The 21,096-nt window shown below is 39.1% G+C and overlaps 1 protein-coding gene and 1 pseudogene across 1 annotated transcript; both read left to right on the top strand.

Moving 5' to 3' along the window:
* The first annotated feature begins 2,324 nt into the window (after positions 1-2,324).
* LOC116759734 lies at positions 2,325-3,126 on the top strand (annotated as a pseudogene).
* Positions 3,127-14,087: 10,961 nt separating this feature from the next.
* On the top strand, positions 14,088-15,091 carry LOC116759396 (olfactory receptor 13-like). Its single transcript, XM_032643110.1, is given in 4 exon segments — positions 14,088-14,247; positions 14,250-14,575; positions 14,577-14,614; positions 14,698-15,091. Coding segments are annotated over 4 exon segments (918 nt in total).
* The last annotated feature ends 6,005 nt before the right edge of the window (positions 15,092-21,096 follow it).

Genomic DNA, 21,096 nt, shown 5'->3' with positions numbered 1-21,096 from the left:
AGTGTAAAATACATATTGCTATACAAGACATTGACGACTCAAGGAATATCTGTTGTGTATCATGTAGGAGGATTAAAATGCATTGTATATGAAGGAGTTGCCGTTTGGAAAACTTCAAAAACCTAGAAAGTAAGATATGAAAACGGGATGTGTCTGATGTATGTCAACCCTTTGGGATTTAAGGACAGTTAAATCAAGGCTCAAGGCAGAGGGTAGGATGAGACAAGGTCTCAAGGTTGGTGGTTATGGGAGGATCAAGGTCTGCATATTGTTAGATTGTCCCCTGTGGGATCCTGCAGAAGCAGACACCACGATGGAGTTTGGCATGCAGGATATTTATTAGGGAGTAACATTGGAGAATGAAGGGGAGGCAGGAAACCTGCAATGTCAGTGCAACAGAGGCTCATTCAACCCCACAGCCAACTGTGAAACACAGTTTTCCCAAGTTGGCCCAGACGGTGGGGCCATTAAATCCCCACCACCATCAGCCATGGGTTGTGGGCAGCACATGCACAGTCTGTGATGGGATGAGGCCTCTATGCAGTCTAGGTAGCCCTGAGGGAGCTGATTGCTGGAGGCCACCTACTGGCACCCGGGCAGAGCAGTCCTCTCTTGAAGTCACGGCTCTCCTTCACCACCACCCAGGTTGAATTCAAGTTCAAGGAGTCTCTATTTTTCTTTTTTTTGTTGTTGTTTTCTTATTTACCACTTATCAAGTAATTGTAAGAAAACCCCCAAAGTAGCAGGTTATTCCCCGTTTGAGCCAGAGGTTTAAAGAGAATGCCTCTTAGGAGTCAGCATGATAGAAATGCCCTTCAGGTAGGGCACCTACCAGGGAAGGATGAATTAAGCTTTACAAACTGCTGTCAGTCACATTTCCCACTGAGGGTTTCTTGCCCAGGTGAAGCTTTAGATGATCTAACTGCTTGGCTTGCTTTTACTTCTTTCTTAACAAGCAAATAAAGCATCCTTTGCCTCACCAGTTCCATTCCTAGGAATATATGCTAAGCTTTTAAGTTAAAGGATAGATAGGTAGATAGATAGACATACATACATACACATTTTGTATATATACACACATATATCGCACACATACACACATGCATGTACATTTTTTGCCCCATAACACATCATGGCGAATAAAATGGACATAGTCCAAAACTTAATTGTCAAAAAATGAGATTGTATGTATGTATGAATGAAAAAAAGCTGCTTCACTGTTAAATGAATGTCATAGAATATTTTTCACATGAGAAAGTGTTCATAAATGTTATTGCCAAAGGAAAAACAAAGGATAGGTATAATATTTGTTTCTTATCACTTTTTAAAATTTCTAATATATAGCCGGTAGATAAATATGTATTACAAAGACTAGATATTCAGATATTGAAATAATTAAAATGCTTACCTTTACATCATAGATTTCTTAGTCATTTATATGACATTTTATTTTTCTGTTTCTAGAAAGTAGAAAATTGAATATCGTATCATCAGATATGACATGGATCTTATTTACAGTATGACTCAGTCTTTTGAAACTGTGACCTGTGACCTAAAATCGTGAGGAGTCAGCAAATTTTTCGTACAGAAAGAAAAATAAGTAAAGGTACTAAGTGAATAACTAAAATAAAATTCTAGAATTGGAAGATTTTTTTTTTTTTTTTTTTGCGGTACGCGGGCCTCTCACCGTTGTGGCCTCTCCCGTTGTGGAGCACAGGCTCCGGACGCGCAGGCTCAGCGGCCATGGCTCACAGGGCCCAGCCGCTCCGCGGCATGTGGGATCTTCCCGGACCGGGGCACGAACCCGTGTCCCTTGCATCAGCAGGCGGACTCTCAACCACTGCACCACCAGGAAAGCCCTAGAATTGTAAGATTTTTTTAAGCTAAAAGTAAATCATCAGTTCATGTAAATATTGTTAAAGTACTGAAATAATTAGTTTCTTTATAAAGAAACAGAAAAGCTGAAGTAGAGGATCAAGAATAAAATTACTGACTCTATTACCCCACAACATTATTTTTACACTATGGTAAATACTTTGTCCTTCCTTTATAAATGTGGTTCTGAAATATTTGCTACATTAAGACTGAAAATAATTGAAACAGAACAGAAATTAGTATGTGTTTCCTCTGAATTCTTTTGAATTAAATAACTTCAAGTTTTATTAATTCTTTAGACTAATCTTTCTGTCATCCTTCTGTCCTTGGCAGACTATCTTTAGATGTGATGTGGGTCACATCTTGGTAGGATTTCCACTCAGTGCAGAGATGGCAGTGATCCTCTTCTGAATGTTCTATTTTCTGCCTTCAGCCTGCTGGGGAATGGCATGATCTCTGGACTTATCTGTCTGCATCCCAGACTGCACACCCTAGTGTAATTCTTCCTCTCTTACCTGTCGTCATTGACATGTCCTATGCTTCCAACAGTGTCCCTGAGATGTTGGTAAACTTAGCAGATCTGAATAGAACCCTCTCCTCTGTTCCATGCATAATGCAGACATTTTTGTATTTGACTTTTGCTCACGTCGAGTGCCTGACGTTCGTGGTGATGTTCTATGATAGGTTTGCGGCGCTTTGTCGTCCCCTCCAGTACACTGTCATCGTGAACTGGAGAGCGTGCACAGTCCTGGCCATCACTTTCTGGACATGTGGATTGATCCTGGCTCTGGTACATGCAGTTCTCCTTCTAAGATTGTCCTTCTGTGAGTCCTAGGAAGTGGACCATGTCTTCTATGAAATCCTACCTGTCCTCACACTGGCCTGTGCTGACCCATGGATCAGTGAAGCTGTCATCTTTGCTGCCTGTGTATTTGTCTTAGGTCCCTTTGCTTGGTGCTGGTCTCCTATTCTAGCAGCCTCTGGACCATCCTGAGGATCCAGTCAGGAGAGGGCTGAAGAAAAGCCTTCTTTCTTCACCTGCTCCTCCCACCATGGTGTGGTTGGGCTTTTCTTTGGCACTGACATGGCACCGATATGGTCCCCGTACTCTAGTCAAAGAGGAAATAAGAGAAAAAGCTGTTATTGTTTCACAGTGTCTTCAGTCCAGTGCTGGACCCCCTCATCTACAGCCTCAGGAATGCTAAGGTGAAAGGTGCTCCATGGAGGGAACGGCAGAAGAGGTCCATGTGAGGGGTGGATAGAACTTTTGGCTAAGTAGAGCCTTCTTCCTTTGGAATGTGGTCGGAGGATGACTTCAAGGTCAGAAAAATTACCTAACAGCAAAATTTGATAAGAGAATCTGAATTGTCCAAGACACTACCTGAAAATAGGAAGAATTTTGATGTGCAGGTTTCATCTCTGGTGTTAAGCATTTTTGTCCAGAGATGAGACATCTGGATTATCAATATGCTTAAAGCCAGAAAAATCTAAAGAGCACAGTTTTTTCAAGAAATGGATTAATAGCTTATTTTTTAAATTCTTGTTGTTTAATTATTGAAGCAATGTCATTACACTAAGTAACCAATTCAATCATAAGCATTCACATCGCCTGGTAACAAGTGTTAGTTTTCAGGGAAATGAACACCCAGAAGGAAAATTCCTGGCTGCAGAATGTTGCTCAATACATACAATCATTGCAGAACTAAATGTCTCTACGATACCAGTTATGAGTCAAATGAAGACAGGGCTGGGATTCACTGTTGGATAGCGAATAATTTCCAAGTCGTCTGACAAGAGTTGAAAAATACTTAGTATTGACCGAAAAAAGATAACACTGTCTCATAACCCATTATAGAAATGTTTCCATCCCTCCTTTACTTCTGCTTTGATTTTTACCTCTCACCTACATTTTCTTTTAGTCTCCCATTTATGTTTTACAACGTGCATAATTAAATGCAGATTTATTCTCTAATTATCTCACTTTCCTACTATTTTTATATCTCTTTACAAGGTTTCCCCTGAAGCTTCTGCCTTTTTATTTTTCAGACTAGCAGAGTATTTTCAGGCAATAATATTTCGCTTTATTATGTCTCTCAACCATTAAAAAAATAAAAAGTTAAATAGTAAACAAATATATAGTGGAATATAGTAACATATTAGAGACTTGACTTCTTAATGGGCAAAGATAAACCACACTAATGATTACTCATGGAGTGGGACTTCCAGAAAATGTCATGCAAAATGACCATTACTTCTAAAACAAACTTTCCACTCTTGGATGAGATTTTCCCTCATGAAACCAAATTATTAAAACCCCTTTTTTTCAGTAATCTTGTAACTACTATATTTTAATTAAAATTTTGAGTGCAGGGAAAAGATTTTCTAGATTCACGTTAAAAATAAATTAGTATGTGTCTTGACTATACCAAAATAGCTGGTATTAGATTTATCCTCCCACCATATACAGCTATACAATCTCAAAAACATATAGAAAACAACTTTTGTCAATTGTTGAAGAAATGGAGGGGATGCATATGAGGTGAATACATTGACCCAAACTCTCCCAGGAAGGCATTTTCCTGGACTTTGTCAGGAATATGGAACCCAAGGAGGGATCAGTGGTCTTGGTGACCAGAGGAAGCAGTGATTAGAGTTCAAGGCTGCTAGATCAGTTAGGAATTGGGGGTCAACGTCCAATATGAGGAGAGAAATAGAGAGAGAATCCTAGAAATATTCATGTTAAAATGTCATTTGTTTCCTGAGTTAACTCCCTAGCAATGTGAAAATGGGCTAAGGAGAGACCTAGCAGAAAGCAGCAGCAGCAACTGGAAGACTGAAAGAAGAAAAAACCCTCACAAATTCCTGGGAAGATGTTAGAGTTCAGATCCAGCCAGAATGGGAAGAGATTGGTCAAAAGCAAACAGAACAAAACAAAACTTAGAAACTCAGATGGGGCTCTAGAAATTCCATGTCTTGGGAGAATTCCCATGTCCTGGGACTAGGGGCTATGTCACTTACCATAACACAGCTTAAAACTGAGCCTTAAGAGGAGCAAGGTGGTCTTCAAGTAGTCTAACTGCTCTCCAGAAAAAAAAAATCTCAAAACTCTTGAGAGTTTCTATAGCATATTATTCATAACTTCAGCATTTAAGAAAATCCCTAAACATGCAAAAAATGATTGATAAGATAATAAGTTACTAGAAAAAAACAGATCATTCAGATATTGGAGTTAATAGAAAAGGATATTAAAATATCTATAATTGATATAAAGGAAATAAAGGAGAGAATAGATGATAACATGTAGTATTTCGATTGAAAATAAGAATCTGATTTTAAAAGTCTAGTTACCATTCTAAATCTTTCCATAAAAGAAATCTGACAAATAACTCATTAGATGTATTTTACAGAAGACAGGCTACAACCGATGTCAAGATTAGTGAAGTTAAAAACAGTTCAACAGGGCTTCCCTGGTGGCGCAGTGGTTGAGAGTCCGCCTGCCGATACAGGGGACGTGGGTTCGTGCCCCGGTCCGGGAAGATTCCGCATGCAGTGGAGCGGCTAGGCCCGTGAGCCATGGCCACTGAGCCTGCGCGTCTGGAGCCTGTGCTCCACGGTGGGAGAGGCCACAACAGTGAGAGGCCTGCGTACCGCAAAAAACAAACAAACAAAAAAACCAGTTCAATATATATTGCCAAAACTAAAGAGAGAAAAAAATAAAGACCTCAAGAGGGCAAAATGAAGTTGTAAGAAAGAGTCAAAAGGTCTAACATACATGTAATTGGAGTCTCATAAGGAAAAAAGGAAAAAACGGGACAGGTGAATTACTTGAAAAAAAATAATGACAAGAAATTCTAAAATCTGATAGGCAATATCAACACACTGATTTAAGAAGCTCGGGAGAACTCGAACAGGATAAATATAAGTAAAACCTCACTGAGAAATATATTAGTCAAACTGCTGAAAATGAAAGGTAAAGAAAAAACATTACAACCGGCCAGGAAAAAAAAAAAAAAGTCCATTACTTTCAAGGGAACAACAATAAGATTATAGCTGACTTCTTAACAAACATCATGGAAGACAAAATAAAATGGAATACCATCTTAACTTACTGAAATTAAAAACTGTCAACATAGAATTCTATACACAACAAAGCTGATCTTTAAAAATGAATTCTCTAAACAGAAAAAAAGGAAACTTGGAATATTAGGAAGAAAGAACATGGTAGGAAAAATTATGAGTAAATTCCATAGGCTTTCCTTATCCTCTTGAGTTTCTCAATTATGTTTGATGGTTCAAGCCAAAATTATAGCTTTTTTGGGTACTTTTCTAAATTTATGTAGAGGAAATATTGAAGAAAATTATAAATTGGAGAGAGTAAAGAGATGCAAAAGGAGATAATATTTCTATACTTCATTAAAGCTGGTAAAAAAATGACATCAATTGACATTATATATATATATATATATATACATATATATAATATAATATCTAGACCAAGCACTAAACTATAAAAAGCAACTATACAAAGAAATACACTAAAAATAAATCAAAATGGAATTCTAAAACAATATTCAAGTAACCCACAGAAAAAATAAAAAATAGAGTTGAGACTGAAAACAAAACAAAATAAGTAAGACTTAAGCCCTAAAGTATCAATAATTAGATTTAATATAAATGGTCTAGATGCATCAATTTAAAGACAGAATGACAGTGTATTAAAAAGCATGACCCTTACTTCTGTCTGTTTCTTGAATGCTGTCTATGAGAAACTCCAAGTTTAACAACATAGGTGGGTGGACTTAAAGAATGGAAAAAGATATATCATGTAAACATTAATGGAAGGAAAGCAGGAGTAGCTATATTAATGTGAGATAAAGCAAAGAAAAATTTCAGAAACAAAGAGGAACTTTACATAATAAAAAGTTTAATCCACCAAGTAGACATAGCAATCCTAAATGTGTATCACCAAACAAAAGAGTTTCAAAATATATGATGCAAAAATGTAGACAAATCCACACATGGTTAGAGACTTCAGCACTGCCATTTCAAAAACTGATAGAACAGCTAGAGAGAAAATCAGCAAGAATATGGAAGAACTCAACAGCTCCATCAACGAAAAGAATCTAATAGTCATTTATAGAACATTCCATAAAATTTATAGAACAACAGCAGAATGCACATTCTTTTCAAGTGCTGACAGAACAGATAGATCTATTCTAGCCTGTAAAAACACCTCACCAAGTTTAAAAGAAATAATCATATGGAGTAAATTCTTCAACCACAATGGAATCAAACTAGAAATCAATATAAGAAAGACAGAAAAATCTCCAACACTTGGAAATTTTAAAATACACTTTTAAAAAACTTATAAGTCAAAGAAGAAGTCTCAAGAGAAATAAAGAAAATATACTGAACTGAATGAAAATAAAAACACAACATTTCAAAGTTCAGAGAGGGAAACATACCAATAAATGTGTACATTAGGAAAGAGGAAAAGTTTCAGATGAGTAATAGATGTCCTTACCTCAAGAACCTAGAAAAAGAAGAGCAAAATAAATTCAAAGCAAGCAGAGGGTGGGAATTAATGAAGATTAGAACAGAAAACACTGAAATTTAAAGCAAAAAAAAAAAAAAATTGGTAAATCAGTGAAGCAAAGAGCTGTTTCTTTTAACGAATCAACAAAATTTAGAAACCTCTAGCAGGATTTATAAGGAAAAGACACAACCTAAAAATATCAGAATGAAACAGGGCATCACTGCAGACATCAAAGGATAATAAAGGAAATTATAAACAACTCAACACATAAATTTGACCACTTAGACAAAATGGGACACTTCCTCAAAAAAAAAATCATGACTCACCCAATATGAATAGACAATTTTCATAGCACCATAACCATATAATATGAATTAAGAAAAGTTAATAATTTTAAAATACCAAAAATCAAATTTAGGAAAGTGAAGACTTATGTTTACACAAACACACCCCGCCCCCCCCAAAAGACCCTGTATGTGTATGTTTATAGCAGGTTTTTTTGGTAATAGCTCAAAACTGAAACAATCAACAGGTGAATAGTTAAACTGGGATACATAGAATACTGCTCAGTAATACAAAGGAGCAGACCACTGATACATGTATCAACCTGGTTGGATCTCCAGAGAATTATGCTAAGCCGGGGGGGGGAAAGCCAAGCACAAAAGATTATATACTAATCACACTGTATGATTACATTTATGTAATAATTTTGAAATATCAAAATTATAGAAATATAGAACAGATTTGTGGTTAAGGACAGAGTGGGTGTGGGAGGGAAGTCGATGTGGCTAGAAAAAGGCAACAGGAGAGATTCTTGTGCTGATGAAAATATTATGCACCTTGACAATATACTGATTGATATTGTATCATAGTTTTGAGAGATGTTACCAGTGGGGAACCCACATTCTGGAAAAAGATATCCTCAGTACCTATATTCAACAAAATGCTCATGTCCAGACTCTTTAAAGAATGCTTACAAATTAACAAGAGGGGGAAAAAAAAACCCTCAAAAATTGGGCAAAAGATTTGAACAGGCACTTCATACAAAAGGATATCTAAAAGGTCAATGAGCATATGATAATGTGTTCAATACAATTACTCATCAATAAAATCACAGAGAAATACCACAGTGGTTAAAATTACAAAATTAATATCAAGTGCTGGTAGGAATGTAAAATTATAAATCCACACTGGAAAACTGTTTGGCAATACCTACTAAAAATAAATCTGTGCCTATCCTATGGTTTGGTAATGCTATTCCTTGGTATATACCCAGTGAAAACATGTATAAGAATATTCATAGAAACTTAGGTTACAATAGCCAAAAACTAGAAATAACCCAAATGTCCGTGAACAGTAGAATAAATGAATGAATTTTGGAACGTTCATATTGAATATTAAGCAGCATAAAAAAGAATGAACTTCTGATACCCAAACAACGTGGGTGAATCTCAAAAACATTATATTGGGTCAAAGAAGCCAGAGACAAAAGCATCCATAGTGTGTAATTTATTTATATGAGATTCAAAAACAGGCAAAACTGATCTATGTGATGGAAGTCAGAATAGTGGTTACCTTGGAGTAGGAAAGTGATTTCTAGCGATGAGGTGGTCACAGGAATTTTCTCTTGTGATGGAGATTCTCTGTACTTTTGTCTGGGTGGTGCTTACACACGTGTATTGATATATGAAAATTCATTGAACTATATATATATTTTTTTTTTTGCGGTACGCGGGCCTCTCACTGTTGTGGCCTCTCGCGTTGCGGAGCACAGGCTCCGGACGCGCAGGCTCAGCGGCCATGGCTCACGGGCCCAGCCGCTCCACGGCATGTGGGATCTTCCCGGACCGGGGGTGTCCCCTGCATCGGCAGGCGGACTCTCAACCACCGCGCCACCAGGGAAGCCCTGAACTATACATTTAATTAATATTTATAGCTCTAGCACTTGGAACTTTTGACTGGCAGACACATGGATCTGAAGGTATCTCTGGTAGATAAAGACGTCTCTGGTAAGCCCCAATGGGTGAATCATGGGACAGGCCACCGGGACTCTGCATCAAGGCTTTCCATCTCCAGCAGAAGACAATACACCTTTCTCAACACCATTCCTCGCATATTGCTGAGACTTGGGAGAGACTAGTCATAGAGTATCAAGTTACTATAAATCCAGAGTTGCCTGTCTTGAACTGAGATGCTATCAGACTCACCAAATCATAGGAGAGAGTGATCACAGCAACCATGCATCATATACTGAATGTGGTATAACTTAGGACAAGAGCAGGTGCAGAAGACAAAGTAACTTGGATGGGCAGTTGGCCCAGATCCCCATATCACCTATATCACTGATGCTTCTCTCTAATGTATGTATGTATTTTTGTGTATGTGTGTGTGCACACGTGTGTATTATCTCCAAGAGATTTCCTACAGCCAGTTGACAATTTAGGAAGAAAGGCCTGATACAAGGATGATTTGGCTAGATATATTGGTGCAATATATGTAACTCAGGTGGGGGACCTTAAAGGTAATTAATGAGGGTAAACTTGTCATTGCCCATAGCTAGCCATTCAACTATCCCTCTACCTTGTGGAGAGAAAAGTTTCCTGAGATAAGATATTCATGGACTCCTGAAAAATGGCAAATGTGTTGTTTGACTGATAATGGATCTGGAAGGAGGACAGTTGGAATATTGGGTGAATGGAGGTATGGGAAAAAGATGTGGGATGGTACACAAAGTGTATGAATCTGTACATCCCATATTCGTGCCAATCAGAGACATCACAGCAGAAGAGGCATTAAACAACCAGGTATAGCCAGTAAGTGTCAGGCAGCCTCTGCTTTCAGCCGCTCCAGTGATTACACAGTGAGCACACAAATGTATTAGGCATGGTAACAGGGGTGGGGGCTTTGCACTAGCACAGTCTGCACCTCAGCAAGGCTGCTTTACTGTGCTGAGTATCTGTTCTCAATATGGTACCTTCCTCTTAAGGAGACCAATAAGTCAGTTGGTGGCATGCTGATTCCTTCTACCCTACAAAGGGCAGTGATTCACTGTGAGTGCAGGTGGCACACATCACAAGTGTGACTTTCCCTTTCTTGTGTGCGGTATCTTGATTAGTACCTCTATTGGAGGGCCATTAGATTATCTGATTTCTGATACGGCTTCCCACATAGTATCACCTCAGTCCAATAGGCCCATTTCACAGCAAAGGAAGTGACAAAGGGCAAATGACTAAGGGATTCACTGGTTCCAACCCGTATTGCATTGCTCAGAACTTGTAGACCTGATAGAAATTGTAACCTGACACACAGATTTAAGGCAGTGGATTGTTGATAACACCCTGAAGAATTGGAATACTGTATTCCTCCAGTATAGACTGGGATAGTAGTATTTGTCTACTCAGGTAGAATACATATAACCAGCCCCACCATAAGGGTAGAGAGGACAGGAGGTGGCCCTCTGCTTTTACAGAGCTCTATCTTTCCCATAAGGGCAGGTCCAGAAATTATCAAGAAGGGAAGTTTTTCAAAAGTAAGCTTCACTCGGCCCTTGTGCCTTATTCATTCATCCTCTGGGCAGATCACCAAGCTGCAGGGCATGTCCAACGTGAAACCCTAACAGGGGCGCCCACACATTTCCGGATCTGTGCTCAAGGAGGTAGCTTCTGAGTCACTATCTAAAATGATTTCATGGTTATTGCCTCTGAATACAAGTTTATTCTCCTATAAGGTTCACGGCAGCTGGGAAACAAGACTATGTACACTAAAAGAAATATGGCTTTGGGAATTAATGTCAAGTTTCTATTTCACTGTCAGACAATAACCAGGGATGAATCTCTGCATCTCCTGAGTGCCTCGTGAATGTTTGGGAGCTGGAACAACATAAAAATTCATGAAACTATAATAAATTCCTATATTTGGGTACCTGTAATATTCATGGGGTCACCAGAGTATAACTTAATATGTGTGTATCCTTTTAATTATGAAGGTATTTCCTGTTCTTAACCTCTAAAGATCTCACTATTTCTCTGGCTTCCTCAGAGACAGAGACTGCCAATCCTCTTCAGTCTCAGAAGGGGAACAGTGGTTGTCTTCTTTACGTCTCTGTAGGGAGCACGCTGGTGTAAGTGAGACCTACTGTCTCATGCCCTACACAAAGCCCTCATGACAATTGAGAAGGTGCCCTGTGGAGATGATAAATGAATAAAGCCTTCTCTTCTCTTAGGCAACATGAAAAGCCAATATCCTTCCTTGGCAGTTCTCAGAGGAGGAACAAGCTTTCCAGCACCATCAGGAAATTTAGCCACACCAGGTATGTTTGCTTTTTCTGCATGAAGATTTTGTGAGGTCCTTACACAAAAATCATCCCTAGATACACAAGTTTCTTAATTACTTTTGTGAGTTCTGGTCAAATATATTTTAACATCATTTTCATTGCCTGTTAGCTTTCACTGTCACTCTTCAATATCATGCAAAAGTACATTTTTATTAATGCTCAAATTTTTCTCATTGATAGTATAAATAGTAGGCTGAGTAAAAGATACTATTGAGCAATATATCAATATGTTAATATAATCAATATATGAATGGTTATTTTTTTACTGGTAGCTATTTTTAAGGTAACGAGATAAGTGTGTACGACTTTCTGGTAAATGTTTAATATTAATCAAAAAAGCCCAGTACCTTTTAATTTTAAAAACCAGGCTTAAAGTACCACGTATAGAGGGAAGTCAAATATCTAAATATATAAGGACAAATATTCAGTTATTGGATAAGTGTACAAATAGTTATGTATTTATGTACAGTATTATGAGACCAGAGTCTAAGCAGTTAGTATGTGTTCAGAGTTCCTATCATTGATAGCTCCACCCTCAGAACAATGGTAGGTATGTAATAGGAAATCAATAAATACCAAATTATTTTATTTTCAAACTTCTGGACCTGACACTTATCATTGGAATAGCAATAGGGGAGTAAGAAGGCAAATGGGATGATTTTTAAATGGGTTGATTATTTTATAGCCATTTAAATGGAGAATTACTGCTCACTCTTGCTCTCTTCAAGACAAGATGATTTTACATTAAAAAATGGGAATAGAGCTTCCCTGGCGGCGCAGTGGTTGAGAGTCCGCCTGCCGATGCAGGGGACACGGGTTCGTGCCCCGGTCCGGGAAGATCCCACATGCCGCGGAGCGGCTGGGCACGTGAGCCATGGCCGCTGAGTGCCTGCGCGTCCGGAGCTTGTGCTCTGCAATGGGAGAGGCCACAACAGTGAGAGGCCCGCATAACGCAAAAAAAAAAAAAGGGAATAAAATTTAAGCAAGAAGGGCAATATCACGTTTCTATGTACATTCTAATTGTGGAATCATAGAATAAGAAAGATGATTTTGTTCAATGTCTCAAGGAATTTAAAGACCGCTTTGCAGCATCCCTCACAGAAGTCCTCTAGCTGTTGCCAATCACGTGCAGAGACAGTATCTAAAACTGGGTATTTCTGGAGTGTTTATCAATATTGAGTCAAAATCTAACAAAGTTACTGAATCTGTTTTTGTGTTTAGATAAACAACACAGTACAAATCTATTCAGTCATTCATATAAATTTTCATCTAAGTATTTTGAAAAGCTAAATATGAAAAACTAGACTTTAGGCTGAAAATAAGTCATTATATTTGAACAAGAAGAGATTTTGTGCAATATTAGTTGTGGAGGTGACAACAGATGCAGGAGTAGAAAGTGTGTTTCGACAGGTAGGTGAGAGGCTAATGGTGTATCTGGGAAGTGGTACATCTACCTTTAGTATACCCTGCCCTTGATGAGCCCTTCCAAGTCGAGATTAGACGTACTGCAGCTTAAGGACTTCAGCATGTGTATCAGTTAGGGGTCATAGTTTTTGAAAAAAGAAAAACAGAAGTAACTCTAATATGAGCAAAGAAAAGCAGAATTTATTTGAAGGATATGAGGTATCTCACTGAAAGAAACAAAAACTATGTATTCTATTAACATGTGGCAACATAGTCATTGGGTTGGCCAAAAACTCTGTTCGGGTTTTTCGTACCGTCTTAACATCTTACGGAAAACCCGAACGAACTTTTTGGCCAAACCAATATTTTCAAAAATTAGCCTCTGCTAAAAACTTAACAACAAGAAAGGAAATATATGTATATATGTGTTTATGTGTATGTATGTATGTATATATTTTAAGGTTACCAAATAAATTCTTTTTTAAAAATTTTTATTTGTTTTGTTTATCTTTAGCTGCGTTGGGTCTTCGCTACTACCTGCAGGCTTTCTCTAGTTGCGGCGAGGCAAGCAGGGGCTAGTCTTCACTGTGGTGCGCAGGCTTCTTATTGCGGTGGCTTCTCTTGTTGCGGAGCACGGGCTCTAGGCGCGCAGGCTCAGTAGTTGTGGCTTACGGGCTTAGCTGCTCCGCGGCATGTGGGATCTTCATGCACGAGGGCTCGAACCCGTGTCCCCTGCATTGGCAGGCAGATTCTTAACCACTGCACCACCAGGGAAGCCCCAAATAAATTCTTTAAACGTTCATTTAAAAACACAAAACTTCACTGAAAGTGTTTCTGAACACTTTTTTATACCACAGAAAGGTATAGTTGACATAAATCTATGTTCAAAGACTTCTCTTTAACCATGGACATTAACTGAATTTCCTGTGTCATAGGGATATGGGAGACAATATGACATGTATCACAGAGTTCACCCTACTGGGATTTCCCCTTGATGCAACGATTCAGATGCTTCTCTTTGGGCTCTTCTCTCTGTTCTATGTCTTCACTCTGCTGGGGAACGGGGTCATCCTGGGGCTCATCTCACTGGACTCCAGACTGCTCTGTACTTCTTCCTCTCACACCTGGCCATCGTTGACACAGCCTATGCCTGCAACACCATGCCCTGGATGCTGGGAGACCTCCTGAGTCCTGACAAGCCTATCTCCTTTGCTGGCTGCATGACACAAAGCTTTCTCTTTTTGACATTTGCTGTCACAGAATGTCTTCTCCTGGTGGTGATGTCCTATGATCACCATGTAGCCATCTGCCAGCCCCTCTGATACTCTGCCATCATGATCTGGAGAGTCTGCATCATGCTGGTGGTGATTTCCTGGACCATTGGAGTCCTTCTGCCTTTGATTCATCTAGTGGTACTTTTACCCTTAACCCTTCTGTATATCCCAGAAAATCAATCACTTTTTCTAGTAATATACATTACTAGAATCTCAAAAGACAAAGGGTTAAGTGAGGTGTTTATGCATTTAGAAAATTTCCTCCTCATGAACAGCCTCATGGCTGTTCTCAAACTTGCTTGTACAGATACACACATCCATGAAACTGTGGTACTGGCTGGAATGATTCCTGTGCTAGTGGGACACTTCTCAATTGTAATCTCATATATGTGTGTCCTCTGTGCCATCTTCAGGATCCAGCCTGGGGAACGTCAAAGAAAAGCCTTGTCCACCTGCTCATCTCACCTCTGTGTGGTTGGACTCTTTCACGGCATAGCCATTATCATGTATGTTGGACCCAGATATGGGAACCCCAGGGAACAGAAGAAATATCTTTTTCTGTTTCACAGACTTTTCAATCCCATGCTCAACCCCCTTATCTATACTCTTAGGAATTCAGAAGTAAAGAATGCCTTGCGGAGAGTGCTGGGAATAGAGAGGGCTTTATGAAAGGATGGTGGTATCGGAGTTGACAGTGACCTAGGAGGATATTATCTTAAGAGGTCCCAAACCCAACTCAGCATAAGATTATCTAAGACTCTTATTAAAAATAGAACTGTCGGGGCTTCACTGGTGGCGCAGTGGTTGAGAGTCTGCCTGCAAATGCAGGGGACGCGGGTTCGGGACCTGGTCTGGGAGGATCCCACATGCCGCGGAGCAACTAGGCCCGTGAGCCACAACTACTGAGCCTGCGCTTCTGGAGCCTGTGCTCCGCAACAAGAGAGGCCGTGACAGTGAGAGGCCCGTGCACCGTGATGAAGAGTGGCCCCCGCTCGCCGCAACTAGAGAAAGCCTTCGCACAGAAACGAAGACCCAAGGCAGCCAAAAATAAATAAATAAATAGAACTGTCTCCTGACCCACCATTAGATCACTGATTGAGTAGACGTAGGAAATATTTTATAGAAATCTATGCCTTTAAATATTATCATTGTCCAAATATTATCTATAGCAAATTGTGATGCTATTGGATGTTATAGACCAGTATTTGGAAGCCACAGATCTAGAATAATACTATTTATAATTTCTGCATCAAGCTATGTTCCAGCCCCATATCTCCCAAAATGTTTTCCTCAAATCTCTAGCCCCTTCAGAGGGCTTTAAAAATAAATTCTGTGGTCAAATAAGTTTGAGAATTATTACATATTAAATGTCTCATTTTAGGGGACTCAATTCATATTATCATACAGTAAAAACTGTAAAAATTCCTATGGTAAATAAAGAATTTTATTGCAATTTTTAGCCAGTGTTTTCCAAACTTATTTGGTCACATGAAATTATTTTCATAACACTTAATTAGAAGTTTAGTAGAACAGGTGATCTTGATACTGATTGACTCACTGTGAATATTTCCTGTACCATCCTCTAGAGCAAAATGATTTTTCGTTCCTGCAAAGTGAGCCTCTAAAGAGGATGTAGGTCTAAACACAGTACCCTAGATCAGCCTGTGAGGGTCTGTGCTCTCTTTGGATACAGAAAGTGAGGGTCACTATCCCTACTCTTCAATGTTGGATCATCTGGAGAAAATAAATCCAACTCTCTGCTTTGTCTTGGATAAATATTCCAAGATACATCTCAGGGGATGACCTCATTCAATTTAAAAAATTTATTCTGTATACATTTTCCTACTTACCCACTGCATGAAATCAATCTATTTTTCTGTCTCAAGGCTTTAAAGAGAAAACCAGGTTTCTCAAGGGAATCTGGAAGATTTTGCAAAGTCGATCACCTACATAGTATATAAGCTTTAGAAAAGTTTAATCGTTGTGTTTAGAAAATAGAGACACGGGAGAAGTTCTGTAAGAGAATGTTCACAGGAACAAGTGCACGACGAATATGATGGATAAAAAGGAAATGAATAAAAGATAGAATGCCCAAGGGGTTAGTTGTTCCTTTGGAGATTAAGAACAAAACAAAATAGGGAAAGTACATGATTTATTATTCATCAGTTATTCGTGCAATGAAAAAATCTCAAATTATAGCCACACAAACAAGAATTTCCTGACACTCTATATAGAATGCCATATACATTACTAGAATCTCAAAAGACAAAGGGTTAAGTGAGGTGTTCATGCAGTTATGAAAATTTCCTCCTAATGAAAAATATTCAATGTATTTTGTGGCTAAATACATAGATAGAACTTTAAGAATTTTTTTTTCTACTGCTGGAAGAAAATAACACTGTTTTTAAGGGGTATAAAGTAAATCATATCTTTTGCAAATTATGGTTTTTTAAAATGTTATCTTGGGATATAGTCAGGTCTCAACTACTTGAAAAGCAATAAAGCTTGGCGATAAGTAAAGGCTTCTAAGCACAGTTATAAAAATGTTTTGGTTGTAAATTAAACCCTGGAGTAAATTGAAGAAGTAAGTTCTATCAGAAGCTTTAATGGAGTTAAGCCCTGATGAACAATTAAGACTTTGGGGGATTAAGAGAAACTACTTAATTGCACCTGAGTGTTTTATATTATTGAACAAATATCATCATTTCTTTAAAAAAATTTTTTTTTTTTTTTTGGCGGTACGTGGGCCTCTCACTGTTGTGGCCTCTCCCATTGCAGAGCACAGGCTCCAGACGCGCAGGCTCAGTGGCCATGGCTCACGGGCCTAGCCGCTCCGCGGCATGTGGGATCCTCCTGGACCGGGGCACGAACCCGTGTCCCCTGCATCGGCAGGCGGACTCTCAACCACTGCACCACCAGGGAAGCCCTAAAAATTTTAAAAATTAATTAGTTAATTAATTTTTAGCTGCATTGGGTCTTCGTTGCTACGCAAGTGTTTTCTCTAGTTGTGGTGAGCGGGGGCTACTCTTCCTTTTCGGTGCATGGGCTTCTCATTGCAGTGGCTTCTCTTGCTGTGGAGCACAGGCTCTAGGCACGCAGGCTTCAGTAGTTGTGACGCACGGGCTTCAGTAGTTGTGGCACGCAGGCTTAGTTGCTCCATGGCATCTTCCCAGACCAGGGAAGATGGTCTCTGGGATCTTCCCAGACCAGGCTTGAACCCGTGTCCTCTGGGAAGCCCTCATCATTTCAATAAAGGTATGAGTGTTCTTGCTTAATGGTTAATGGGGTTAATATTTAGTCCTTAATAAAGTTTATACTTAATTAAGTCATAAAATAGTGTTCTAATCTCTCTTAGTTAATCATTTCTATGGAAATCCTGATGATCAGACTATGAAATCACAATTTGAGCATCAGTGTTTATCTGGTGTGGGGCTTCTTCATTGGGAGTTATGGTCACTGAAGAACTGACTGACCCTCGCAAAACTCACGAGATAATCATGGTTAACCTGGATGCCAATTTGAACCTTATAATGGAGGATATTTCTTCTCAAGAAAAGGAGTACCTATACTCATTATCCAAGATTCCCCAATTTTCCTTTCAAAAATCTGAGAAATGAATAAAAAATAAGGACATGGCTCAATGAGCCTAGAATCAGAGCAAATGCAATTGAATAATATTGAAGGGTATTTTCTAAAACTAGAATAAATTTCCCCCCCAATAGATCACAGTTCTCATAATCAGAAACCAGGTGTCTACTAAATGAAGTTTCTATGTCTTGGGCTGTGCTCAGTAAGCAAATTCTGCCTCTTTAATTTCCCAGTTTTCAGGATTCCAAATCAAACATTGAACTTCTGAGCTTTTATCACATAATTACTCCAGAAATACAGTTCATAATATTTTACAATTGTAATTTTCCATACATTCCAAGCCTGTCATGACTTTCTGAAGACAGGTTCATCCTTGACTTGCATATTTATTTCATCAATTAAAAGCCACCAATTTGCAAACCAATTATTAAGATAATTTAATCTGGGAGGTGTTTATATTATCAATGTGTTGATTTTTATTTATTCTACTTTCAAATGGAAATTATGTTCAAATCCTAGTGGACCTTGCTATAACCATAATGGTTACAGATGCAGGTTAAAAGAGAATCAGCGATTACAGAAAATGCCCAGTGCTGACAAAAAATGTCCAACGCTGACAGATAATATAAATATTTGAGAACATACTTATCGCAATTAAAAGCTGACTGTATTATGTATGTTATTTTCCTTCGTATACATTTATGTTTTGTATATGTTTATGTTTCACTCTGACCACTTTTAGAAGTTGTCCACAAGTTAAGAGCTATGTCACCTTGATATGTGACAAAAAAAACCATGTAATTTTGAAATGATGCATTTCCCTACAGTTAAGTTTGTTTGGTATCATAAATGTTTATATTTAATTTATTATTGTCTTTGTTCAAATTTTTTTACTTTTTATGACCTATGGTCAAATGAACATAGAAAACTATGTTTTAGTTTTGAAACTAAACATATGAAAACAATGATCCTAAACTATTGTTTTCACAGTATTTCAGTTTTTCTTTTATGTGTTAGTTTCCTGATTTCCACATTTTCTGCAGTCACAGGGAACATGAAGGAAAGAGAGAGAGAGAGGGAAAAGAAAGAAAAAGAAAGAAAGAAGGAAGGGAGGGAGGAAGGAAGGAAGGAATGAGAGAGAGAGCAAAAGGAAGGAAGAAAGGAAGGAAAGGAGGAAGAAAGGAAGGAAAGGAGAAAGAAAGGAAGAGAGAAAAGAAAAAGAGGAAGAAAGAAAAAGGGTCCCAATATTTATGGATTGCCTAATATGCACCTGGCATTTCATACGATTAGGAGCCAACTTTGTGTGTTTCTTCTCACAGTGGATGTGTACAGTAGGAGCACAGGTGGACGTGTTCTCAAAACTTGCTAACAGTGCCCAGTTTCCCCCAAGTTTATGTCACAACCCCAGTAAGTCATGAATCACACTATAATGAACTAACTAGTTCTTAAGTTGCATGATTGATTGATGTGAGATTTCCAAAATAGCATTTTAACCCTTTTATGTTCAGTAAAAGAACGCAGCAAAATACAAATAAATATGACAACATCTGAGGTAGCAAATCTTCTCCCGATCCCAGTAGAGGCAGGAAGCCTCTAGGGGAAGCTGTCTTGGAGAGCGTCCTTTCCTCCCCTCCCCTGCGGGACTGGCCTCAGAATGGAGATTAGAGATTCTTCTAATGGTCAACCTACTTTGGTGGTTTGCATCCTAGAAAACCCTCTTTTAGGCAGGATCTAATAAGCCCCCTGGGACACCTTTTGCCCCTTTGGACCCCCAGTCCACTCCCCGCGTCCATAACCAGCTCTCTGCAGCATCTTCACACCTGAAGTTGTTACTTGGAATCAGCTGCTTTTTCAAGGTGCTTTCTGCCCAACTCTGCTGCAACACAAGGGACCCAGTCACTGGGGAGAAGCTGAACTACAGATGTTAATGCCAGGAATTTATTCCTTGTCACACTGGGTCTGCTTCCTTACAGGTTCACCTGAACCATCTGGAGATTTGGGAACTAGGGCAGTGCTGGGGATTCATGAAATCCAAATAATGCCAAATATTCAGGGACTGTAATGAGTGATGTTGTCTCAGGGGTGTGCTCTGGGGCTGTCTGTATTTCCTAATCGTGTGTCCTGCTGGGGATGAGAACAGAAATAGAAAAAGAGAATTGCTTCGCCTCTCCTCCCAGTGGAGGTGGGCATGCACTGCATCTCACAGCACACCCCTTCCAGTAAACTCTCAAGAGCTGCCAGCTAGGTTGAGTCCATCGGAGAATAAAACCTCCTTTTCTGAAGATCTGGTCCCATTTTCAATCAGGAACAGAAGTGAGGGCTCTGCAGCTCCCACAGAAGCCCCCTAAAGCAGGACTCCATCCAACCTTCAGGTGCTTTCCTCTTCTGAGGTCTTGAGTCCAAATGTGGATGCTAACCAGATTGCCTTATTTATTTATTTATTTTTTTACTATCAATTCCTCTTATATATGTTGTAGCATCTGGTCTTTTGATTTTGTATTTTTAATTTAATTTTTATTTTATATTAGTGTATAGTTGATTTACAATGTGTTAATTTCAGGTGTACAGCAAAGTAGTTCAGTTATACATATATCCATTCTTTTTCAGATTCTTTTCCCATATAGGTTATTACAAATATTGAGTAGAGTTCCCTGTGCTGTACAGTAGGTCCTTGTTCATTATCTATTTTATATACAGTAGTGTGTATACGTTAACCCCAAACTCCTAACTCTCACTTCTATAGTGCTATTCTTCTTAAGCATAGGTAAGGAAACTCAGTCCTCTATAAATGTGAACTCATGGTTATTCTGCTATGGGGACAGTTTGAGGAAAAGTTAATGCTAACTTTTTTTTTTTTTTTGGTGGTACGCGGGCCTCTTACCGCTGCGGCCTCTCCCGTCGCGGAGCACAGGCTCCGGACGCGCAGGCCCAGCGGCCATGGCTCACGGGCCCAGCCACTCCGCGGCACGTGGGATCCTCCCGGACCGGGGCACGAACCCGCGTCCCCCGCATCGGCAGGCGGACTCCCAACCACTGCGCCACCAGGGAAGCCCTAATGCTAACTTTTTGAACATATTCCTCACAAA

Source organism: Phocoena sinus, chromosome 9 (genome assembly GCF_008692025.1).
Source record: "Phocoena sinus isolate mPhoSin1 chromosome 9, mPhoSin1.pri, whole genome shotgun sequence".
NCBI lineage: Eukaryota > Metazoa > Chordata > Mammalia > Artiodactyla > Phocoenidae > Phocoena > Phocoena sinus.
This window is presented reverse-complemented; position numbering and strand designations above follow the sequence as displayed.